Source organism: Strix uralensis, chromosome 19 (assembly GCF_047716275.1).
Source record: "Strix uralensis isolate ZFMK-TIS-50842 chromosome 19, bStrUra1, whole genome shotgun sequence".
Classification (NCBI taxonomy): domain Eukaryota; kingdom Metazoa; phylum Chordata; class Aves; order Strigiformes; family Strigidae; genus Strix; species Strix uralensis.
The window spans coordinates 4,727,453-4,754,725 of record NC_133990.1 but is presented as its reverse complement, the minus strand read 5'-3'; the positions used below and the strand labels follow the sequence as shown (position 1 = coordinate 4,754,725).

Sequence of the window (27,273 nt, the reverse complement as noted above, 5' to 3'; positions counted from 1 at the left end):
GCAAAGTATTTTTTTAAATGGCTATTATTGTTTTTCCCACCTCAGAGACTATCTGCCATCATAACAGCCTCTTCTTTTACTACAACTCTTCAAAATCCCCTAGTCTTCTCTAATCTTGACCAGGTTAGACAGTTTTGTGACACCTGCAGATATTGCCTCTTGGCTGCTTCCTCCACACAGACAAGGAAATCCTGGTCACGTTTTCACATCTTACACATAATAAGCAGTTTAATGTAGAAATAAGAAAAATCAAATTTTAATTTATTCGAAGACAACAGTAATAAACATAGTGTTCAATAAGGTGAAACAATCGGTCAAATATTTCATTATGTAAAAGAGGTCCCTCATGTTTAAGAAAGCTTATGCTTAGAAACTTACCTTATATTCAGATAACAGTTAACTCTGTTACCAACAGCAAAATAATCAGCTGCAGTTAGAATCTCTATGCCATGTGGAAAAGTACCCTACAAGCATCCCAGGGAAGAGGGAAAAAAATAAGCAAGTAGTATTTAAAAATGTAAAATACTTTCCAAATAGCATTATTGAAAACAAATCTCCTACCACTCTCACTGAAAAAATACAATTTAATTTCTAATTTATAATAAAATCACTTGTACTAAAGATATAAAGTATATTGGATATATAAACAGCAAAATACCTAGCTTCACTTATGAGTCAATGATAAACAAAGTAAATAGCAGCAGGTAATAAACTATGCAATAGGTATCTTAACACCTTCAAGTCATATCCAAATATATATTTGGTGAATGCATGATCATGTATGTACACAAAAAATGATTTATCTAAAAGAAGGTTTAGAGAAATGTAAACATGTTTTCAGTTTATGCGAAGGAACAAGTATCTGCTGCAAGTTTCCTGAAATACAGAATTAGAGATTTAGGCACCAAGAAATGCATCACATATAGAATACATGGGAGTTCAATTATGTCTATTTGTTTCTACTTACACATATATTTTATGACTTATTTATTAATGAACTAAAAAATTGGGGTTAGTTTGTTTTCAAAGAACACTGGTTCCCAGCAAAGCCTGAAATATTGAATCCTACAGAAGTATCACACTTTTGACATCACTGCTCAAAAACCCTCTGTTTTTAGAAGATAAATTATCTTTCTAAATACACAATTGCCACCTAAAAAAATTGCCTTTTTATATAAGCAATACATTTCAGATATTCAGAATTTTGATTAGCTATGACTAATTTAATATAGTATTACACGGCAAGGCTGTGTTTTGGAACGGAGGAGGCAGCACAGCCTCCACAAGCCATAATTAAGTGCAAATGGAAAACAGACAACTGAAAGACACTACGCTCACTTACAAAAGGGACAATCATATGATATTTAAGCAATAAGGCTAGGTGGAAGTACAGGTTCTGGATATGATACAGTTTTGTTTGTTTACAACTCACTCATCCCTTCCACATTAAGATACAGCCATGCAAAAATAGTAGAAAATATCTCTAGATCTAAGCCTGAATAATTAAAGAAGTATATACTGCAAGCAGTGGGAAGCTGTCAGCTACAGCAGAGGTCTTTTTCTGGGAAACATAATGCTAACAGTCCAAAAAAACAAGGCCTGGAATCTGAACCAAAAGGACAGAGAGCATATTTATAGTTTACCCAAGAGACTACCTGCAAGCCCTAATAACTCAAAGGTGAAATGAATGCACTCTCCAAAAGTGTAATGAAACACTGATTAGGGAGAAAAATGTACACATGAGAAATACCTCAGTATGATTTACAGCCAAACAACAAGACATATAATTAAATATATAAGAATGCATACTGCACATAAGGAAAATCACAGCTGAACAATTTCAATTCTAGCTGCTACTTGGACCTTGCTATTTATTACTTGGCTGTAAGTGTGCCAATTTGATGCCATCTCACCAAAGGTCAGGGTGCCACAGTGCACGTCAGTGAGACAGCAAAATTCCTAACACCAAGTTCATGAGTACAGAGGTCATGGCCGACGGGAGAAACAGACTTCAGAGGAAAAGCTAACAGTTTCTATTCTGACAGAACACTTCAAACTTACTTCTCCAATATGAAAGCTTGTCTTCTGAGAACTACGTGCATTTCTCAAGATTTATGCTTAAAAAAAATTCTTCAAATTGTTCAAAGTTACATGAAGTTTAAGTCACAATGGCTTCTTCTTCCGAGGCCATAAAAGCAACCTCTCAGATTCAGGACTTGTTGAATTGCAAAGGTGAAGCAGGAAGGAACCAGGAAGTAAGCGAGGTCAACTTTTTTCTCCATCTATTTAATATCAGCTCTGTTACTTCAGATGCAGAAAATGTTTTAGTTCCTTCCAATTCAGAGAAAGGGTGTCTCTTTCAACACATTACATCCAGCAAAAGACCTACAGAGAGTGTATCCACTAAGTAACCATTTTCCTAGGCAGTAAAATGTCTAAACTTCCGCATGAACCAACTGGAGACTGACAGCATTCTTCATGCCGTGAAAACTTAGTATTCCACTGCTAACTCCTCCTTAACATGCTGACATACAAACTAAAATTGTGTGTTCTACCAACACTAACGAATTTGAATTGTGGGTCAAAGCAGAGTCAATAAGGAAACTTTCTGGTTGTAAACTAATGTAGACTGTACTACTCTGGTTAAGAAACAAAAAACTCCACAAAATTTTTACTACATGGAACCATTTCTAAACCTGCAGCAGCCAGGAGCCCTACCTCACCTGGAACTGAAGACACAGTAAGGTGTTTACTTCATTCAGTACCTCAGGAAGTGGATTCAGGCCGAGCTGCTGTGTGATGACTAACCTCTCCAGGGCAGTAACTCTAGACCCAGGGGAGAATCACACTGGCTTCAACTTATCACTGACCTAGTTGGGTCGGGTCACCAAAAATACCTACCCTCTTCCTCCTAGTCTTCTTGCACCCTTTCTCTGCTATTAACCTAATTCTATCTAGAAATACACACACCAGTTACGGACACATTGCTTAATACCCATAGTTCTAAAGGAATAATATCCTGGCTCATAACAGGAATCTTCAGGAATAGTGTCAGCAAAAGCTAGACAGCATTTTAACAAAGATCCCTTAAAGAATGGCTTATCGATAACAAATTTGCTTTAACCATACTCACATGCCCCACTCTGTCACAAGAATTCACCAACTGAACCATTTACCCGTCCTCTTTTTTTCCTCTAAGTGGGATACTCAGTTTTATTAATTCCTGATGAGAAACCAGGAAACTGAAATCCAAGTCTTTACCCTATTTGCTTCTCCTCCAAGGTTGCAAATCAACATTAACTGAGCATTTTAACTACTTCAATGTTGCTAAGTTACAAGGGAACCTACCACAACACTTTTTTTTTTTCCAAAGCACTTATGTACCTCCAAAAGTAACAGATTACTCAAAATATCTAGACGGTAGCATTGTGGTACAACAGGAAAAACCAAATATTGGAGTTGAAGACTCTTAAGCTTAGTTCATTGTCGTATCACCAACCACAGCAAAGATTGTGTAGCACACTTCAGCTGTTCTATTAAAAACTAGAAAGTCAGTGAAACAAACGAATAAAGCAAAAAAAGTGCACTTTTCCTGCTTTAAGAGCATTGAAGTTTGCAAGGCGCACAATGGCTGCCATACACACTGATTTTGCTTTTCAGAATGACTGAAAATTACCAGAAAGCTCATTTTTTTTCAAAACTGAAGTGCTAAAATAGAACTCACATCTCAGAAAAATATTCCACAAGAATTGCTTTGCTGATAACAAAAAATAATTACTTTGTGACATTCTTTTACTCAATTTCTCCGAAGCCACAGCGTCTCATTTTGATTTTAGGTACTACACGTTTACAGTAACCTCCAAGGCACTAATGAATGAAGATTCAGGAAAGTTACCATACCTGTCTCCCAACATTCTCCTGGAAGGCAGCCTAAGGGACAGAGAACAAACATACCAAAACGAGTCAGGTTTGCTTTTTGATAAACACCAGATGATGAATTCAAAACACACAACAATATAAATGACCCATGGCTTTTCTTTTTTAAATAAAGTAAGCTTTGTCAGTAGAACAAGCCCACAGGGCTTTTTTGTTTCTGTGTCTCTGTGTTCTGGGGTTCTTAAAGCTGTACCTCGCATGACAGCAGTTTAAGACTGCAAGTTTATTAAAGTAGTCACACCCACAAGAGTGCTTTTGAGTAGGGACACAAGGCTTCACCCCGGAATTGAAAGTCAGTACCTGTAGACAACAGAAATTGAGACAGCTCACTTCTGACTACTTCAATATAACTTGCTAATAGCAGGCGAAGTTTGAGTATCAATGAAAACTTCAGACAAAATATTGAGAATGAAGTACTTATCTGAAAGATACGCATCTGAAAGCACGCTGAAACACTATAAATTATAAAACCTGAAGACAAAATTCTTATATGTTTCTTGTGGTTTACATTAAATAAACTCAAAATCTTGCAAAATGCAACAAATAAAACCATAAAGTTAATCTCTCTACTTGTATGGTATACAGAATAAAACCTACTTAACTCCCTTCTCCCTACTTGAATTTTCTCCCTCTCTCAAAAAAGCCAATTATTTTTTGTTCCTTCAAAGGATATACAATCATAAGTACTAATAAAAACTTCTGTAAATTTTAACTTTTTTCAGAGAGGAGAGATCATTGTTATCTGGACACTTCTCTTAGGCAGAGGTATGTATAAACCTATTGTTTCCTATTTCTTACTCCCCACAGGACAGATCCTATCGTCTGCAACCCTGTTCCTCTTTATGATGACAAACTCTTACTATAGCAGAACCAGTAAGGTTTTGCAGCCCTAGAAGAAGGCAAGATTGAGAAAGCCCATGCCCTGGGATGTCTCTCTGAATCAGGGGGCCTCAATAGGTTGGACTAGATGATCTTCAAGGTCTTTTCCAACCTAGATGATTCTGTCATTCTGTGAAATGTCACTCTACAAACACAGATCTCCAGCCATGGACAGCACTTGTCACCTGACAACTGATATTTAACATACAGTGGGGAAGTCCCAATCTTTACTGAAAATGCCACAAGAATTTTGACAGACAGGGCGTTTGCATTTCCTACATAAATACAGTACACATGTGGTAATCCACCTGTAAAAACAAAAGGTTAAGTTAGCTCACCAAGGTATCATACTCTACATACGGAGGGAGCAAGCACTCCCAGAACAGAGGTGAAGCAAGCCCTAATGAAGCCAGAGTCTCTTAGTGCATTTCTGAGGTTATGTCTGTTTAGGATAATGACTGCAGTTCCTGTAGACTTGCCCAGGCTAGTTCAGCTCCTGCTCGCAGCGTATCCATTGCAGGACACATAGCACAGGTTGACTCCAAACCACTTACCCACCACCTTGGCAGGTTTTGGAGCCCACCTCAGCCTGCTTGCAGTTGCAGTCAGGCTGCCAGCATTGCCCCTGAGCTAACCAGTTTAGGATTGCCTCGGGTAGAACTGCATGGGCTATCCTCCGCCCTGGCGGCAGCGTAGATACACCCTTGGGCAACACAAAAAGCAGCCTTCCAGAACGGGAACATGAGCTGTAGCAATGCCCTACACTTGTTCTACATTTTATGCTCTAGCCCAGCTTCTGACAGGGTTTTTTTTTCACTCCTTACCTCTCTACCAACATACTCTCCCAGCCAGGATACAGTTTCATGTCACCCTGCATCATTTATTTCTCCTTACATATATCTTAGGTTTAGATCCTCTTTTATGCTTTTGTTTCACAAAAGATTTTTCCTCATAATACTTATGAAATTTTCAATAACTGAAAATGTTACTATTTCAACCATACTTCTAAGCAACTTCCTAAAAGATGTCAAATCCTTCCGTCGTCTTACAAGAATAATTTTTCAATTTTCATACAATCCCCCTTCTGGAGATGGACAAATTGGATGCAAAAATCTTAAATATTCCATGATATCGGAATCAAGATGACCAAACTAGCCTTGTAACCTGAATACTTTGCTTTCCACAAAAACTGAAAAAATAGTAAAACATTCTCTAAGTCATGATTTTAAAAACTATCAAGCAAGAATAAAAAACCCTCTCTTTAAGATATCAGAGCTGAATGGAGCTCAATCTGAGATCACTTATTCATGTGATTATTCCTTATCATGATTATTCATTAAGGAGTTGCAAAAGTCAGCTCAGAATGCTTTGGGAGCTTCAAAAGAAGAGTCTTGTTTTATTCTCTCTAACCTCAGGGTTCAAAATATCTCTATATGCAATTTTGTTGTATTGTTGCTCTGCATTATAACATATTGCATATTGTAACAGATGGAAAATCTAGTAAAACATGTTGTTTATTTAAATATGTATTTAACTGTAGTAATGATTGGAAATAATTAGGACTCCCAGGTATTTTTCTTCAAAATTGTAGTAATGCCCGGTAAACACAAAATATTTCTTTGCTTGCCTTTCTAAATTAAGAAAAAAGGATTCAGTACTTTCATAACTATCCACCAAAACAGCAATTGCAAATTTTGACCAGGTCTAAATTAGAATGTACTAATAAAAAAATTAATTTGGCTGGAGATAACTGAATTGCAGAATGCTCAACAGCTTGGTTTAAAGTAGAAGTAGAAAGTGAGAAGAATATGTACTGTATTTTGTGCTCATTTGAAATATGGCAGCACAATCTGCACTAAGCTTATAGCATTAGTAAACATATCTGGTTTAGCACCAGATTTTATGGTCAAACTATCAGTTTGTGTTTAAGTGTAGAAACATAATGAAGATTACATATAACAATCAGATCAAGCCACTAAGGGTAAGCAGTACACTTGCAGTGGCAATCATGTTAAAAGGAATTATCCTCTTTTTATATATTAACACTGATTCCAATGACAATTCCTATAAAGCAAATAAATAATTCACTTTTCACCATCTATACTCATTATGTTTTGTGCAGTTCTCAGGAAAGCAAAACTACCTTCGTTTTCCTCAAAGGATTTTATTTGAATAAAGTGACTTAAATTAGCCAAGAATAGCAAATTCTACAGTTTCTAAAATTTAGGAGTTGAAGTTTGGGAGAAAGAAGGATTGTTCATATTCATTAGTCGTACAGTATGTGAAGAGTCTGTTATATCAGTACTCAGCGATCTACAGCAACTTAGCTTCCATGCTTTGGTTTTAGCCTATTTAGACAAGTGATTTGCGATATGATTACACAAGCAACTGACTCACTTCCCCAGCAATTATCCTGCAGCTTCATTCAACAGTTTAAACTCTCAAGCAGAGCTGTGGCTAGAAAAAATAAGGATGCTATCCCAGTATCCCTGAGAAATCCTTCTTATGTTATAAATGTATTAGGTTTCAAAATTTCAGTCAAAAAAATAAACCCAGACCTGTTAATTAATTTGCATCTTGCAAAGACTTAATTTTTACATTTTTTCATTGCATTCATAGTGACGTTTATTCTTAGGAATAGAGACACCTGGTTCTTTGACAGACATTGTTTGGCCCTGTGTCTGAGTTTATAGGGTGGGGCTTTTTACATTTGCATAAAATAATTTGTTTTATCGGTTGAAACAGACAACGCATACGTTTTTTTAAAAAGAAAGCAAGTTCAATATATACAACACACTGACTTAAAATTCTGAAAGATGTCCATGCTTTCTTCTTCTCAAATTCTACAACCTCTCCTCCACAAAGTCCCTTCTCTTAAGAACAATTATGCATTCTTGTCAATTCTCAACAGCATAAATATTTTCTGCAGAAAGGTTCCACAGAATAGACATTGGTGTCAGTCCTATTAACTATGTAACAGTATCTGCCTAATGGATTTATCACTTTCTTTTAACAATTCCCAGTCCTACAGAAAGAGTTTTATACAATAACTGAAAATATATTTGGAGAGATATTATTCTAGAAATTTTCACTTACCACAATTACAGAGTAACAGTTGATGAACAATTAGAAAAGTGTAACTTCACAAAATTTAACAGCTCAGTGACTTGAAAATGATAGTGTTTGTATATTATGTATATTGTGACTAGAAAATGCTAAAATAGCTCTTTCTTAGATACTTTATCTTAACCATCATGACAACAATGCAGCAGATTACGGACTGTGGCCGTAAATCAAGATGTGGATCTGTGGATTATATAATTTAAAATCTAAATTCACACCATACTTCTAAAGAAAAAGCACTTTTATGCTCACAACACAATATATTGCTTATACATTGTCATTCTACATAACTAAGTCTACAAATTATTAAGTTAAATTAAAACAAACAGAAAATAACAGAAACATATAAACTGGAATGTAACAACTTACAGAAGCAGCTCTTCTGCAGTTAACATCGCGATCAAATATTGCAGCAATAACCAATGCACTAAGGAAATACAATATTGAGTATTAGTACCAAAAATAGGAGAAGAAATGTATAACACCATTATTTCAACTTCTAAGATGAACATGCAGCTTTTCCTCTAAGGAGCTTATTGTTTATAAATACAAGCCTAAACTAAAATTCGAGTTGCAATAACCACGTACTTCCCCGTTTCTCCAGTTTGCTGTGGACTTTCCATAGCACAAACAGACAACTGCTATCCTACCGTATCAAAGCAATTTAAGGAGTATGCAAGTACATTTCACTGCACAGAAAGGTTTGCTGTTTTAAATATAGCAGGAGTTTAAAACTTGGGCATAACTATCACCTCTAACGTGAGAATCATACAGTGCAATTTTAAATTAAAACTTGGAAATACAGTTTCTCAATAGCTAAATGCACAGCAAATCTTATGTAAGGCTTAAGCAAAACTGAAGTTAAGCAATGGAAACCTGCAGCTATCTCTGCAAGAACAATCACATCCTGTAAGTAACAAAAATCAGAAAACAATATGCAAATCCTGATAAATGTGACCTGCAAGACAAATGGCAAAGCAGTTTTTTTAAAAGGTGACCTGTAGATACAGAGGCATGATTATACAAAACCATTTCTTTGTGCACGAAGCCTGGTAACCCTGCACAGTTTATTCTTCTACCTCAAAAGAACAGCTTTTAAAAGATGACTAACAACAGAAGAGAGAGAATATATCCCAGGACTACAGCTTTAGAAATCCACCTCCAGCATTCAGTTAACTTCAGTGACAAATAAACATCACTTCAGGAGAATCATTTAAGCAGAAAATTATTCCTTTCAAACTCCGAAACTCTTCATTACATTATTTATTGACTCCAGGCAAAACACGAAATAAATACTGATTGAAAAGTAAATCCAAGATAGCTTTGCTTTAGCATAAAGATATTAATTACACTGATAATATCAAGCTTCCCTGGGTAGTGGCTATCAGTTTCCTATAGTAAAGAATACTGTGTTGTTAAAATTCACTGAAATGCACAATCAATGTTGCCTCTGTAATTTCAGTTTATCTCCATTAAGGAAAACAAGAGACAGCAAGAATGAAATGAGAATAAACCCCAATACATTGCTCTAAAGATAGTTAATGCTTTCTTACTGCTACTTGCATGAACAATTCCTCTCTCAGCCACAAAGACATTAGGTGATTATAGGACAAAAAGAAGTCATCCAAACGATTGCATTTGGCAGAGCAAATGTTGAGGAAGCATTCCACTAGAAAGTAGCATACATGGCTAACTGTTGAAAAAGCGTTGGGTCAAATACATTATCTTCATACCCTGTTTGCTAATTTTCTTCTCTGGCATACAGAGAAATTTAAAAATCATTTTAAAAGGACAGTTAACAAGTTAAGTGAGATTCTTCTGTTACCTTAAGACAAACCTGTATAAGTAAAACCAGCAAAACAACATACTGCCTATGTGATGCCACCTGAGTTACTCAGTCCTGCCACTGAATACCATGTTCAAGAAAAACAAAACAATAAAAAAACCAGGAATTTTGTCATTGCCCCCATAGCCCCGTTATATTCATAAATCCTACTGCAGTCACTGTTTTATGTTAATCCTTTTAATAGAAGTATTTTAAACTTATCAAACTACACAAATAATTTTTTCAAGTTAATTCCTATTTGAGAACGCAGACACAGTCTGCTGTAACACAGGGATTAGCAAGGAAAGCAACATGCCTAGGATGAAACATGTCTAAGGTGTCTTCACCTGTCTGCTTTGTCGTGGGAGTTTATGTGATACTCCACCAGGATTTCCTAACATAAAGAAACTGTTTATGTCAAACAAAGTGGGATTTTTTTTTAAGCCAGTTAAAGAATCATGTCTTGACTTGCCTGAAATGTACCACACCTGACTACTAACAGGTAGAGCAAAGAATGGCTTTGCATCTCGCAGTCTCTATGAAATACCTTTTGTAGCTCTTGAGGTGTATTTAGTCTGAACACATGACAAGCAGTTAAGTGTACAATAAACACAAATGGACTTTTAAAAGCAAGTTGCAATTCTATCAGTCAATAATTCTCCCTTTCTTCCCTATCCCTTCCCCTCTCCCCCAACTACTGACTTAACTGGCTTCAGGGGAAGTTAAAAGGACTCAAAGTATGTTAGCAGCTCACTTCCTCAGCCCAACACTGATCTCCTACCTTCTCCTGAACAAGGCAGAAAGAATCAGAGAGCAGAGGCCAGACAGGTGATAAACATCAGACCACAGAAATATCAGTTTACCCTCTTCTTATAAGCACCAGATGTACCAGAAATTAATCTGAATTTCCTTTAACACCCATAGCGGGCACTTCTAGTCTACACTAGTCACAAGCAGCAAGAAGCTTATACTATTGCTAACCTCTGCGAATTTGCTACTATTAATTCAAGCATACCACCCTGAAGCTGCAGGAAAAAAAAAAAAAAAAAAAAAAATCTCAAACCTCTTGCCAATTTGGCACAAAACCAAAATTTCCTTCCTGAGCCCAAAAAAGGGAAAAGTCTAACTTGTAACAGGCCAGAAACCTCTCCTTCCTACTATACATTAGGGAAGGCATAATAATCATCACAAGCAAAATGGTTTTGGACAATCCAAGCAAGTTAAAAAAAGGGAGGCGAGACCAGAGTCAGACGTGACTCTGTTGAGAGCTGCTGCTGCAAACAGCCCTTTTCTCTGCAATCATGCCCGTACCCCAGCTGGAATGGCTACACAGTGAGCTGGATGATGAAAACTGATCTAAACTCAATTAGTTTTTCTTTGCTAGTTTGTTTGGGGTTTTTTTTAAACCAGAGAAGCTTCCCCGTTCACTTTATTACATGCAGCTGTGCTATGCTCACCTGCAGGAGCAACGCAGGTGAAGGAGCAAGCAAAAGAGCCTGCTTCAGCCAGCACTGCTAGGGGAAAAAGCCCTTCAGACTAGTCTCAGATTTAATTCCTCCCATTTATCTAGGCAAGAAGGTCTGAAGAAAAGGAGCGATGCAGTGACCTTTCCCACTTCTACACCGCATGCTTTCACAGGACCTCTAACCCAGTTTACACTGAGCTTTTCCACTTTCTGCGAGCCACCTGACGTCCTGCACACAACGTTCAGTCTGTGACTCCAATCCCAACATTCTGGGGTAAAATGATGAAAGTATAATACACACATAGAAAAGAGCAGTAAGAACAATGCTTATAACAGAGTTACAAATGCTGCTATTAAAAAAAAAAAAAAAAAACACACAACAAAAAAAGGCATATAATGCCCCTGCAGGAAATAACTTTACACAAGTGCAAGACACAGTAGGCACACAACTCTCTTCTGAAGGCAACATTCAAATACATAAAAGAAGAAAACTATTCTCAATATTTCATCATGGTACAAGATGTAGCTCAAAGCAATGCTTCAGATTTCCCCAATTCTGCAGGACAATCTTGCCCTGGAGCAAGCTACATCATTCATCCATAGCCACACCTTCCCTTTTTTTTTTTTTTTTCCCCTCTTCAAAAACAACGCACCACCGCAGGGAAGACAAAGCCGCCTGCACTCCTACACTGTATGCACTATTTGTATTAGTATTCTGCCGAATGGGAGGTAGCAATTAGATCTTTCTAAATAACGATTCATTTATTGATTACCTACACCATCGAATGACAGATAAATGAAACTACAATCTGACTATGCAACAGTTCTAAATAATTAAGATAGCCAGCTACAATTTAATCACTATAATTGTATAATAAAGTAGAAGTATGTTTTCCTTTTTATTTTTTGTTTAGGTTTTAAACAAAACAGCTCAGCTTCTCAGTGTGCACCTGCCACTTTACAGACAGTAACTTCCACACCCAAGGGGGCAGGAATCAAATTACCTGTATTTCCCAGTTATTAAATTATGTTTAACTTTCCTCATAGGTAAGCTTAAAAAGACAGCATGCATGTAGAGACTAGGAGAGAAAAAAATCTCGGTCAAGTAGTGTTTTGATAAAGATATGCTTGAATAGCAACTTCAGTACATGCATTTCAAAACGTAGTAAGGTTATCCTGGAGTAAAAGTGAAGTTTAATCTACTTTGCCAAGAACTTTCTTTTTGTGGTGCTGTAGTTTGAATAGATCAGGCAAGGTTTTAGAAACCAGTTTAACTAGAGTTTAAAAAATAAATAAGCAAATGTGAGTAAATGTATCTTGTTGAAATATGGATAGGGAAAAAATACTGACATGTAAAAATATGAGCAAGTACTATTAGAAATACTCTCTGGCAAGTGTTCTCTATCTTTTTTTTTTTTTCTTAAAGAGTGGTAAGGTCAGGAAGGAAAAGGGCTGATCTATGATCTACAGTAAGTTTGTAACTTCAATACTCTGACAATTTCATCAGTTAAAAACAGTCATAAGAAAGCAGAAAAGAAACAGCTATCAGTGAATATGGAGACATAAAACACTGTCATAAATTTTACTTAAAAAAAATGTGATTTTATGCAGTTAGTTTTTCACTAGTCAAAAGTGAAATATTTCTGTCCCTTCACTACTGAAAACACACAAAAACAACACCCTTCCATTACACAATGGAACTTTGCAAGCAAGGAAAAAAAAACCACCACCACCAAATTACCCCTCTGCTTTAATGTGTAACTACTGTACTACACTCTGAATGGGTTGTGGAGCAGGACCCAGATTAAGTAGCATATTACTTCTGTATTTTGGTACCCAAGAGAGTTTCCCAACAAGATACACTGACATGCCAAAGGCCATGACATGAAGTAGGAAGACATGAAGCAGCTCACTGTTTAACTCAACAACTTCTCATTACCATCAGTACGCTTGCTCTGCCACGATGACTGCCTTGACTGCCTTGCCTTTGGAGTCTGAGTGTAGCAACCAGCTAATTATGCTCCAAGTTCAGCATTTTATGTGTTCCTCCAGCCAGCTAAACTCAGTGTTAAAAGACTGTGAATGAAGGATAAACCATTTGCAATTTCTAGCACCAAGACAAAGCAAACAGTTCAGGATCGTAATCACTCATTACATTTTTGTTAAGGAGGTGGTATTGTCCTTTCAGGCAAACGATTTATTATTTTTCTCTAAGAATCTAAGATCTTGTATTCTTATACAGGCAGATGTTTTTGCTGTGTAATTCAGCTCACAATGGATATTATGTACTTTGTTTCAAGATGCTGAGTTCTGCATTTTTTTAAGGGTAGCAACAATTTGCTTGTGGCTAGAAGTATGACTCTTCTTTAAGTAAAACAGTGACACACCTAAGGCTAGATTTAAAAAAAAGCTGTATGTAATTATCGGCTTGCTGACACAATAGGTGAAACTGTGTGTCATACTTTATTTGAATATTTTTTTTCACCGTTTCTCTTTGGAGTGGCAATTCTACCTTCAAGAGTTGATTATATTTAGAAAAGGTATGGCCAACATAACTACAAAGATATTTAAGTAAAGCCTTAATATAGCATTAATACTTGCTGAAATACTGCACAGCTTGGTTAGAAAAGTAAGCACATACAAACCACACCACCTTACAACTGATCATAAGCAATTTTCAGCTTCCCCCTTGCTGTCCACCCTGTGTTTCTCTCCATTCCACCAACTTATTTCAAACGATTTAAGTTGTCGTAGATGGCACAGCCACAGCGTTAATTGGTATTACTGCCTTAGGTAGAAGATACCAATTATTTTCATTTGACATTTTCCTGAAAGTAAGAATTTGTTTCCAGAACGGCCTGAAAGCTAAAATACAGGAGCTTGTTCAGAAGCATAACCTCCTTCATACCTGTCCACAAGTTCCCAGTAACAGCTTTGTGACAGTAAAACAAAAATACCACACACCATGAAAAATCAAAATGGTGAGCTTGCATCTAATATATGGAGAACATCGTTTTCCACCATGGTAGGGTGAAAGTAGTAAAAGAAATATATTGCTCAAAGCATCATGAGCAGAAGAAAAACTCTGATAAACAGATCAGAATTCTGATAAATAAGGCTTATACACTTAGGCTTTTTTTTTTAAGTTTCACAAGGAACAAACTCGCCAGACCTTAAAAGAAACCTTACAGTTGTTCAGTTAAGCCAGAAAATGGAAACAGAGGACTTATTTTCATAAGGCTGCTGACCAAATCTACAAAAATCACCAGTTTTGAGACAGACTTTAGTATTGGTATTACTACAGTCATCCTGAAGACTTGCTCACACTGAGAATATAAATGTGTTTCTGCAAGTTTAAAGATAGCAGTAAATAACCCTGCACAGCTGATTAACAGCCTGCTTGAAACATCTGTTAACATTCTGGTCATGGGTGTCACTGTCTTCATTGCTACCTGTGCTGGTTAGATTAAAAATAGGAATACAAGACAAGATGTAATCACATGGCTATTTCACTGTGCAAACACATCTTCAGGTACCTTTATGTTAAGAATTTCATACTATATATAATTTACTATATATAATTTACCATGAACTCAGCTAGAAAGGAATTAAATATGACCCTTCAAAATAAAATATTTCTTTAATAACTTACTATGGCAAATACCACTATTTCTAGCATGCTTAACTGAAGCAGGTCTATTCTGGAACACCAGATTCTCTTTCTGAAAGTCATCCAGAAACTGTGGATGGCATCATGTTCTAGCACAGCTTGGCGTTACAAGACTCCTCTCCTTTAGTATCTACACTATTGTAGATGAAACATCAAAAACCCATGAAACTGCTTTATCAGAGAGACAAGGCTAAGATGTCTGAGAATTTTGCCTGCTCTCTTTGCAAAGACATGACAGCTTAAAAAAAGAAGAAAAACAACATTCGGCCTTAAGAAATTTGATAAAAATCTTTCTAAGAACCTGCTGTCAAGGTCTCAAAAAAGCCCAGGAGCAAGTACCACAAAGATAAGAGACACTGTTGTGTGACCCTGCATTAAAGGACCAGCATTGGAAAGAGAGGATCCAAGGATGAAGAACAGCAGAGACCAGCAAGGGCACAGTGCATCAGGACCAAGGAATAAAAATGGTTATGTAGGGCTTACAGACTGTCCCAAAGACCTTTAAAAACAGGTTTTAAAGAAGAAAGAAAAAGTCACATATTCTTGGGAACCTGCTGAACTAAGTAAGTAATCCTGTGTTTCCAAACAAGGCTTTTTGGATGAGATTGATATAGTCCTGCCAGCAATCTGGAAGCAAGGCAGCCCCTAGAAATTGAACCGGATATCCAGGACCAAAAATGACTGTATCCTTCAAACCTTTTTTTTAAAAAAAAGATAATACTAAATGACTACTGATCAAAACCCCTCCCATGGAGACAAAGATGCCTGAGTTGCTGCTATCAATGGTTATACTAAAAGTCTGCCAAGAAACAGTTAGAAGCTACCTCTTCGTGTTTGCAGTGCAAATCACCCATAAAAGACACCTAGAAATGTCAGCCCATGTGCTGCCAACAAAAGGAGAGAATCCCACAGCAAATAGGAGGAAAAGCACAAGACGAAGGAAAAAAGAAAAAGGTAAAACCAATTTGTATCTGCAAAAGTATCATCAGTATTAAGTGAAAAAAGCTGCACTAAACTCTAATTCACCATTGCAGTATCACAGATTTTGATTTGGAAGTATTTTGAAAATTTTGGTTTTGAAAGCTTTGAAACAGAAACCACGGATTGAAAAAGAAGTACATGCATGTGTTTCCATTCAACTGTAAGTTTAGTACCATGGTCATTCTGGACTGGGGTACTCTATAAAAACAGAAGGTATCAAAAAAGAAAAAAAATTCTCTCATGTATGTTAACTTTAAAAAATCTTATTAATTATAATAAAAAGTCTGTTATTCAGAAGTGCTATGTTACTAAGAATCCAGAATCACTATGTAGAGCTCAAATTCTTACCACTTTCAGAAACTGGAAGTGATTTTATGATTTACTCAAAATAATCTTTGAATTGGAACACTTCAGAATGAAAATTATAAATCGTACAGAAGAACCAGGAGGCTCCAAAAAGGCTGTTTAGAGAAGAGCTGAAGTGTAGTTTATTCTTTTAGACCTAACCTGCTCAAATTGCAAGTTGTAAGCCGGTCAATAAAGACATGCTACATTCTTTGCACAACACCCATCTGTATAAAGTACCAAAACTGCTGTATCATTAGAAACAAGTGTTCACCTGAAAAGTAACTTCTTCTGTAAGTTTTCTCTTCTTCTAATAATTCCAGCTCTTTATGACTCCATAAAACAACTCCCCAATTTTAGAGTGGTTTGTTATTTCTACCTCTACTGCACTAAGGTCCAAATCTTCATAAACTTCCTGACTCTGTTTCACTGAGTTATAAGCATAAAGTAGGTGATCAAGCAGACAGCAGATGACACACCTCCCCCCCGCAAGCCTCCACTAATTTCTCTGATTCTTCCTACAGTGAATTTCTTTGGAGTTTTCTTTGGTTTTCTTATGACTGATAAACAGAAGGAAATTAAGTCATTACAGTCGATAAGGAAATATTTAGATGCATTTCATTTCAAAAAGTTAAACTGCATCATAACGCAACAGGAAGAAATTTTAGACTTCAACAATTACATGGAAAGGCAACACTATTGTTTATGTCATCGTCATCCCACCCATATTCAATTTTTTAAGATATTCAGCATATCTGTTAGCATGAATCAATGAACTCGATTAAAAATTATCATAGAGAAACAAAAATATTCATTCCTTGGCAAACAATATCCAGAGATCAATTAATTTCATTCATGTTATATGGGACATACCAGCTACTTTTTAAGTATTTCCCCTAGATGGATGTATCACTTTTAAATGTCTTAAAGATAGAGCGTTAGACTCCTAGATTATTAACTTCTAGAATATACAGAATTAGACTATTAAATTAACTTCTAGCTCCTTCTGAATTTTGAACAGATTTAAAAAATTAACTGTAAATAGCTCAGTTTCTTATTGCCACAACTCACCTTGAAATCTGATTAATGAATGGTATGAGTTCTGCAGGATCATAAGCACGAGCAAAGGCCCAGCACACATAGCATGCTGCATCTCTCACGTTGGAACCCACACTGCATGCCCCCCTCTTCTCGTCATATGTCAGTGCTTTCAAAATGACAGGAACAACTGTTAAATTGGAAAAGGTACAAAAGCAACAATTAGGACCATACAGTGAAAAAAAAAAAAGTGTAAGAGCATTCAGTGATCCTTAGAGAAAAGACACAGGGTGGAGTTGTGTATTCTGAAAGAAAAGCAAGCATGGCTCTTAATAAGTGCTAATTTTGAAGCTGATTAGAAAGAAGAGTTGTTTTTTTAAATACACCATTTTGTTTCTTTGTAGCAGGTTATTTCCTTCAAATATAATTCAATGAGGATTAAAGCAAGAGGATTACATAAGTAGTAACACTGATACAATTTATTACTCAGTGATACATGTTTAGAAGTCAAAGTAATTTTAAAATGCAAAACTTTTAAAGTGTCCGCTTTTTAAAATACTGGACTTTAAATATTACAGCAGCATCTATCACTAGAAGAAAATATTTCTTAAGAAATACAGTACTGTAACTACCATAAACTAAAAGAATCAGTATCCATCTATTAGCAGGCAGCATTTCTCACGGTAGAAGCCCTAATATGACAAAATCTTCCTAATTAACAATGCTTGTGAATCATCAATATACCAATCTTGAAAGGGACTTAAGTACAGTTTTTGCATAATCTTAAAGGAAAGTGACATGTTCGGCATCATTCTTGCATTAAGCAAGCTGTAATATTTTACTCCCCACAGAACTGTTACTTGGAGCAACTTCAATGCACTGTTTTAAGCTTGAACCTCTCAGCACTGCCAAACTGCATAGATCATAAAGACAGAGTATGTCTAAAACTGCAATGGAACCTAGAAATGCAAACTGCTGGGCTTCACTCTAATTTCTGCTTTTACTCTCATTTCTGCTTAGACATCCGAAACAAGAGTGACGACTACGTGCCTCCTCACCAGCACAGAATGATTTAATGACCGACCAGATGCCTTTGATGAAGGAAAACAGTATACAAAAAAAAAGTCAATGTCTTTTTTTTTTTTTTCCTATCAATCATGTTAATTATATAAATTTCACCAATGTATCGGTTTTTGTTACACAGTGAGGAAATAAGATGGAGATATTTGCATCTTAAACAGCAATATGGAATCACGCACTGCACTTGCGAATGTACTCAAAATGCACTTAAATTGATTCTAATCCCCAAATTTGAAAATGCTGTCTCATGTGGCCCAGTAGAGAGACTCAAGACAGCCATCCTGGGAAGGTGTGTTTTATTTCTCAATCAGGCTTATTTGGGATGGTGAGGACAGGTAGGGACACTAAAACACAAGACAGCATTTAACAGAAACTAAACTATACCTCAGACTATTAATGTTACACTTGATGAATCCAACTAATGACAGGAACTGGAAGAAATGAGCAGCAGGAATACACTATGTTTCTGAATGGAAATATTATACTGTGAATTCTTGAGAATATTCTGTTTCTCCTTACTGATCTAGAAAATCATCCTCAACTGACAGTGTCAGGATCTCTTCAATGACATACATACTCCAGAACACTGAGCTTCATTCTGGGAGAAGCGTGGCTTTACCTCTGTTCGTGAAACAAATCACGATCCAAAAATCAACTTACACCATAGCCATTTTATCTAAGGCAGCTCTTCGAAATGCATGTATCAAGCATTGTTTCCCGATTTAATGGACAACCTGAGAAACTCTGGATTGAGTATGTTTAGCCAATCAAGGCCTAAAAGCCACAATATACCATGTCTCTGTGCCACATTTTATTGAGGGAGCTCCAGAGGAAATGCAGTTGCACAGAGCGTAAGCCCAGGCTGAGCACTGGAACCACACGGTACCATCACAGCAGGACAGCGGTAGAATACAGCTCTTCTGTTTTTCAGTCTCGTTGGAAAAACAGAGAAAGAGTCATAAAGATCCCCAAATCTTATCACAGAGGCCTTACAACACAGGTACTGTTATTATAAAGTGATAAAAATAAACTCTGGACAACAAGTAGATTAAGAATTTCACTTTCATGCTTATATCCCCATCAAAATTGCAGAATATAGTGTTTCTACTTCCAAAAACTTACAGAAGAAGCTCTTACGCAGTTGTAGTGATACACTGCCAGAGTTTAATAAATACTGTATGTATGCAAGGCTCCCCAGAGGGCTTTCTTTTGGTATCTGCAAATCCAGATATATAATTTGAATACATCTCTCTCTAGATGGCATGTCTTTAATAAATGAATACTGTCTGCAGAAACAACAGCCTCTAGGAAAAAAAAAAAAAGAACCACTTTCTCTCTTGATTTTCTTTCTTGTACCAAATTTATCAAATGCATCTTTCTTCCTTAGAAAATGCTTGTCAAAAGGTGATCCCATTGAACAAGAAATGGGATCACTGAACTGTATTTCATTAGCAAACTGCCTGGATATACTTGAGTGGATATAATCAGAAAATAATTAAACTTCAATGTACAGTTCATCACTGTATGCCTGCTACTTTAAACAAAAAAATATGCATCACAACTGGAGAAGGGAAGTGTCAAAATTCATTTTTACCTATTAAATAGAGCAATAATTAATCATATCTTGTCGATCCCTCTATTAGGAGCACAAGTACTCTATGGGAAAAAAAGCAATTCCCATTCAGGAACAATGATATAGCAAAGAGGGATGGATACTTGGGCACTTCCCAGTTCCGAAAGAAACTGCAATAAAAATCTTTAAAAATGTTGACTAGCTTGTTTCAAAAAATGCTGCATCAACTCAGGGAAAAAAAAAAAAAAGTAATTTGCTGGTTCTACAGGAACACTAAAACAGACGCCAAAGGCAATTTTGCAAAGCTGCTGCAAATTTCCTTCAGCACTGGGTGATTACTCCAGCTACTTTAGACAGCTGTGAGTGCAGTCTCATCTCTCTGTGCACTGAAGGAAATGTGGAAGAAGGACCCACCAGCAGGTGGGTCACATTTGTATTGCCTGGATGAAACAAAAACGCCACGTTTTTTCATTTCAGGGCATTAATTTCCCAAATGGTAGGGACAATACCAGTGGCAGCTGGCTTATTAGGATCAGTCTAAGCCAGAGGTGATGCTGCCAGGGGTCTGTACCAGCAGATACTAAGAAAATGCCAGGAACAGCAGCACTACTACTCCAAGCAGCTCAAGCTTTGCCCATTATCTTGCAGCAGGCCTTTGGACTCACACCTCTTTGATGTCCTACTCCTGTGCCTGGGACTCAAAGTATTGCTGCTGCAGGAGAAACAATGTGACTGCAAAGTCTGAAGAGCAAAAGGGGATAATGAAAAGGAAGGATACAAAACTGGACATTTAGAAGGTGGAAAACAAGGTGAAGTTTGCAGCAGTAAGGGCTAAGTAAATATAAATACAGTGACAACAATAAGGGAAATACTAATCTAGAGATCATCTGTTAAATTTTCCGTGCTATCACTGGTTGAATATTTACTGGTGAACTGTGGACTATGGGAAATACTATAAAAAATTGCTCCTGACAAATGTTTGCATGTTTGAAAAAGCAGGTCCAGAATTAGATTTCCTGTTGCCATTTAAGAGTCATAAAGATCCAAAAGAAGCACTACCAAAAATCCCAGTTTTCCCTTCATTCTTTACTGTACAGTTCTTCAAACACAATGCAGGTTTTTTTCTCCTATAGCTTCCTACAGTGTCAGAAGAGCCTGACTGAAGGAAGTCATGAAGGAGCAGTACAGGCAAAACCATCTGTAGTATTTAGTTCACTGTAACTGAAGTATCTTAGAAAACACCTTCCTAATCCACAGTTTGACAGTTTTTACATTATCTCACATACACTTTTCATCTCCAGTCTAAACACAAAACACAAAGTTAAATTTTATTTATTTTTCTCTGATTTAAACTGTTCACATTCATACTCTTCTAAAGCATTGTTTGATACACAAAGCAGCAATGAAGTTCAAAGCTTTGCAGTCAGCTTATACATTTTGTATCTGTTATGCAATTTCAATTCACCATTATAATCACCTCTCAAATATTCAGTATGGTCACAGTGTTGTACTGTGATGCTCTGTATTGTTTCAATTTGTTCAGATTTAAAATCATGTCAAAGTCATACTTAAAATCAATTCATCAAAAAAAACCCACAAATAAAAAAAGCTTTAGAAAAAAGAAAACCTTCCAGAAGAAACTTAGTTTTGAAGGGTGGACACAAATTTCTTTATTTTTGAAATTATGAACATGCTGGTTTTATTTAAAAGTAGGAGGCTGGAAGATACAATAAGACGACCTGAATTGTTACTTAACTTTAAAAGTTACCATTTCTTTCACAGATCTACATTAAAAGTTTGCCATTAAAAACAGAGGACAAGTAGTGTCCACTCTCAAACTAATTATTAAAACAATATCCACCTGTCTAGGTCTGTGAATGCTCAAGAAAATACAGTCACCTTTACCTGTAGCCTAGAGGTATTAATAAGCACCTGCTGCACTCCACCCTGCCTTACCTAACAACATAACTGCAGGTTGCAACACAGCTCTTTGCTCAAGTCTTGTGAAAATAAAGAAACAACTTCTGGCTTCAAAGCATTACAAACAACAGATTATTTTTTTTTTCTCTCATACGGGAGACAGGTTGCACAGATATTTTGCTTTTTAAACACAGACTTTAAAAAAATCAGATGCTTAGCACCTTTCAGGTGCAGGTGATAGACACTAAACAACTAGTTCAGAAAACTTAGGGAAGGTATTGTATACTGAAAGGTGACATGTACATAAATAAAAAAAGCCTCATACTAGTCCTTTAAAAATATACTTTACACAAACCTAGACTATCACACATGCCACCAGGAGCCCTACATTACTTTAACTCCAGACTGTATTTTTTAATTTATTGCAATGTTTATCATACAAAACATACAAATATAGCAATTAAACAAACAAACAACAACAATAAAAACCTGTTCCTTAGCCTTAGGTCTTGTCTCCACAAGAAAATTGCAAAATTTTGTGTCAACCCTATTTCATTTAAAACAGATTTTCACTGGATCGCAAGTTAATTAAGAATTGTCTAAGTTTAGTTTACAACTAAAATATGCCACTCTTAAAAGCAGATTAAGCTAATGTTACCTCTTAAATAAGTCTTGCATTTTGTATGGACCATTTATGCAGAGAAGCCTTCTCAATTCATAATATATTGAAAAACCTTCTATTTCAGTATTTTTTCTTATACATAGTTTAACAAAAAAATGGATGTCTGCTATTACAGAAGTATTGTACACAATGTCACTGTAGGAGCAGCTAACAGTATTACAATTAATTAATTAATTATGAAGCTTAAACACAGTTTTAAGTATCAACAGAATGAATAACAATTTTATTCTTCAAATTTTACTTCAACAAAACTAACTCATTGCAGAAGTGTCCTTCGGTAGGTTCATCCTCTTTGTCAGCCTCAGGCATTAAAAAAAGTGTAAACAACCGTATCTACAGTATGTCAGCTTCCTCTGTTCTAAATAGCATACCTATCACTATCATTCATATGCTAAAAAAAGAACTCTGGCTTTTCAGTGTAAAGAATTTCAGATTTGAGACCACATACTCTTACATGGCACTCTAACCTCTTTTATAAAAAGAGGCAGGTCCTAATTGTAACTTCATTAGGGCTGTTATACTAATATTTAATATATCAACACAGATGCAAACATAGATAATTTCAGGTTAGGCCCATTATCAGAAATACATGTTTGTTTAAAGTTCTGCCAAACATTTATGATTTGTTCTCATTTTCTATATAAGCTGCCTACTTCAGAATTTACTCTTAAAGGACTATTTCCTCCAGAGGATAAATTCTCCAATGAGGATCAGAAAACACATGTGCTGCTTTGTCTGTTGAAAACTTCTCAGTATTTCTGTGAAATGCTCTAACATTGCATCCTGTAGGGCAAGTACCTAAAAACTGTCAACAGGCGGCCTCTCTTCTCTCATTCCTGCACCCAGGTCTGACCTAGTTAGGAGTTTGCCAGAGAAGGGAAGAGTATCACAATGCATGCACGCTCAGAAGATATGTGAGAATTTGACAGCCAAAGTCTCTTCAGCTGCCATAACTTTCTCACAATTCTTAACACTGACCCATGTACATAAGGCTATATACATGCATATCCACAAACCAAATAAGCAGTTTCTAACCCGTGACTATGAAGGGCTGTGTCTGTCTGGTTGCAATCTCAGCTCAGTCTCTTACTACGTAATGAATTGAGAGAGTCTTTAATTATATGATCACGTGATATTTTTTTTCCATGGACCTATCTCAGTCAGCACACAGGAAAGACCTGCTCTAGCAATGAATCACAGCTGGGCAGCAAGGGAGATTGTTGTCTGCCTCACTGCTGAGGGAGGAAAATATGTAATGCAAAAACTGGCTTTCAGGCAGAGAGAAGGGATTGTTGGTTAGGTTGGATGTTGCCCTAAAGAACTACATTCTAACTACATCCCTGCCAAAGACTTACTGTTTGATACCAGTCATATTACTTAAATACAGGATTTAAAAGAAATGGACGCTGGCTCTTATTTCCCAGGTATCTGCTTCAATAAACTAATGGCAGGTTTGCAGAACTCCTACAACGCTGAAATTAGTGTGAGCTTCTGAGTGTGGCAGGGGGCCAATGAGGAAGCAGACAGATCTGGATTTTGGCCAGCCTATCTCAACATCATTATGTAATGCAGCCATAAAAACTCAAAATCTTTAAGCACCCCTACCTGGCTACATTGAAAGGCCTTGCAGCTGACCCAGGACAGTATTGATCTACCTTCTCTGAAACGGAGTGCAACAAATGTTTTGGGGATTCATCTACCCACTCAGGCCCAAGGCCATACTAGAGACCTTCACAGAGGTTTACAGCTAACAGAGCTCTTCCTTTAACTTAACCAGTAGCAAACTGCAGTTTAAGAACATGAAGAAACAGGCTTAGGAAGAAATCCTACTAAGCAAACGAATTACTTACTCTGAAGGAGTATAAAATTTTTCTAAACTAATAATACTGCATGTCAGAAAAGAAAAATCACCAAAGAAACCCCAACCTTTAGGCTAAGGTTTGCAATACTGAGATAAACCCTACAGTGAAAAAGCTAGAAGCAATTCATTGTCATTTATTCCCTGCTTAGTATTTATACCTTTTCCCAGTTGCACCGGGGGAGGGACCTTCCCTGTTACAGCTTCAGCTACGGCACTTATTCTTGCTCACACCTGCTGGCTAGTGAAAAAAAAAAAAAAAATCTCTACTATTTATAATGCTTCCTTGCTAATTTGAAAACTATTACAGTGACATACACATTATAACTTTTAAAAATACTATTTTCAAGACCACGCATTATTTTTAAAGTTCACCTGGGTGTTAGAGAAAAGGAATTCTTCTGCAACCAGCCTTTCAGGTTTGGGTGTTCTATATTTTCTAGGAGTCCACCTAAGACAGGTAGATTTTTTTTTCATTTCCTCCTGTATCTATGATGAAAAGTACCTGGAATCTTGCCAAAAGCCTCACAATTAACAACCACTACAGAATGGACTAACACATTTCAGAAGCCTGACTTCCTGATGCGTCCTCCTCCATAAACCCTGACAGCTGTAAATCAATATCAAACAACTTATTCTGGAATATGAAAACATGGAAGGTAATCCTTAAAAACAGAGTATGTAAACAAGTTTAAGAAGTTACACAATAGATTTCTATAAGACTACTTAAATCTTAGTCTAAATTAAACCTCTTCCTAGAACACACTTCAAAGACGTATTTTTTTTTACTTTTTTTTTTAGGGTTTTTTTTTCTTTTAATAAACGGCACAGTGAAATTGGACAAGCAAAAATGCTCCTTTTTTCATTGTGTGTAGAGTTTTTCAGACTTTGTGTTTTTTTAAGTATATCAAGCTCTATATAAATATCAGGACGCACCATTCTCTCTACGCTCAAATAAAATACACAGGAATCCAATCTCTTATCAATACTAGCAAATATGCAAGCATTCTCTGAACCAGGAATAGATAATCCAGTACTACCACAGAGCACATATCCACTCTAACCAAATTAATAATTTTTGCAACAGAAGCTGAAGGAATTTTAAAATTGCAGACACAGAAGTCATGCATACACAGATACTCCTTCAAAGCCACAGCATCTGCTATTGACATCAGCTGCATCTATTCGAAACCTTCTGACAGCACAAGAGACTTCATTTCATAAAACTTTTCACCAAAAATATACTTGACAATGGGACATTTTTAAAACAGAGAAAAAATGTCAACTGAAATAACCAGTGTTTCGTATTTAAACAATTCAGCAGAAATAACACACAAAGTATTTCCCTAAGCCAGGGTCTTTCTGGATACTGGTAGCACTGTGTCTGACCTCTCTGAAAAGGTAAAAAGCACACTGATTTTGTCACTGAATCTCAAGACAACATAACACACCAAGTCCCCTCTCAAATCTATTTCAGCCCCCTCACTAACAATACTTAACGGCAGACTTCAATGCTCCCTACTTTCTTCTTGAACTTTTTTGTTTCTCCTTTTCTTCTGAAGCTAATTTATAAACAGAAGAAATAAAGCCTGGCTCTTCATGAGTTGTTTTTTTCCAGCCTCTAGGTCTACCCTTTCCATTTATTCTGAGTTTAAAAAAATCCAATTCAAGATTTGGATCACTTGCATTGACCCGCCAGTATCAGACTTCTGAATTAGCCATTATCTGTGTATCTCATCAGCATTATTGCCTGCTGTTTAAATGTTGCTTTCATTGTTGCCAGAGTTAAAAAAGGACAGAGGGATTGTTGGATTGTTTCAGTCTATTCACTGTGAATAGGTAAGGGTATATAAGAAGGCTGGCAGATCAAAAGTAACATCTTTCTGGCTGGAATCTTCCCAACATAAGCACCAATTCATTGCAAGTGTAACCATGCAGTTCTAATCTTCTTTCCCCGGCTTCCTCTTCTTACTCTTCAGAGACGCAAATGTTTCCAACCTTAAACATATCTGTTTTTATAGCAAAAACAGGATCACATAATGAACAACAACAACAAAAAAAGAGCAAGTTATCTTTGACTGTGAAACACTAATAGTTCTACTACTGATTTCATTTAAGTGACTTTCTAAGGCTTTCAATAGAGAAAGTTTAGGCTCCTAGCCATTTAGCAGATATAGCTGCAACTATTCAGTGGTCAGCAAGCCGTTGAGGGAATTTAACAGAATACTTTTAATCTCACCACTGACATATTAAGAACGCCTAGGAAGTTTCATGTTCCTATATATGACACACCTTATTAGCTAGAAAGTTTATACTATGCTGTCATCAAGAGAAATTTTAATAACGTCCTTTCACAAGCAAACCAGAAATTCAAGTAAACTAGGATTCTCTTGTTTGTTTAGTATTTATCCCCACCCAATTAAATAAAAAACCCCTATAAATAATAGTCTGAAGCCTACAAAACCACAAATACAGCACAGAACAAAAGATGTGAAATCATACTGAAACCACACTGAAATACAAGTTTTTGGCCCTAACATATGCTGTACAATAAGAAATGCAGTGTTTAGAAGTGCTGCAATTCCAAATGTAGAAATCAGATCATAAGATTTTTAAATTACTTCTGACCATTTTGATTAAAAAAACCCAAAAGTTTTCCCTACATGCAAATTTAGCTGCATGATCCGTTCTAAAAACAACTGAAATTTTACAGCTAAATGGTAACAAGTAACTTTGAATTCAAAAACATAACAGACTTTGAGAATTGCAGCATTAGTATTTTTTTAATGGAATAAAATAAAACATCAGATTTCACTTGCTGGCTTATACTTCCCACTTTTAAAATTTCTTTAAGTAGTGGATAACATTCAGTAATCATAATAATCTTTATAAAATTTG

The 27,273-nt window shown here is 36.3% G+C and overlaps 2 protein-coding genes across 3 annotated transcripts in view; one reads left to right on the top strand and one right to left on the bottom strand.

The window, feature by feature from the left end:
* The window catches only part of QTGAL (queuosine-tRNA galactosyltransferase), a 187,192-nt gene extending 183,242 nt beyond the window's left edge, over positions 1–3,950 (top strand). Inside the window, exon 14 of the transcript XR_012631499.1 lies at positions 3,837–3,950. The gene's annotated coding sequence lies outside the window, so the exon portion shown is untranslated. The remainder of the gene's footprint in view (positions 1–3,836) is intronic.
* TBCD (tubulin folding cofactor D) overlaps positions 1–27,273 on the bottom strand; it is a 129,277-nt gene that overhangs the window by 56,583 nt on the left and 45,421 nt on the right. For both annotated transcript variants that reach the window (XM_074888789.1, XM_074888790.1), the window contains exons 15-18: positions 17,296–17,452; positions 8,308–8,365; positions 3,901–3,930; positions 379–464 (exon numbers count right to left, since the gene is read on the bottom strand). In XM_074888789.1, coding sequence (XP_074744890.1) covers positions 379–464; positions 3,901–3,930; positions 8,308–8,365; positions 17,296–17,452 — 331 coding nt within the window. The remainder of the gene's footprint in view (positions 1–378; positions 465–3,900; positions 3,931–8,307; positions 8,366–17,295; positions 17,453–27,273) is intronic.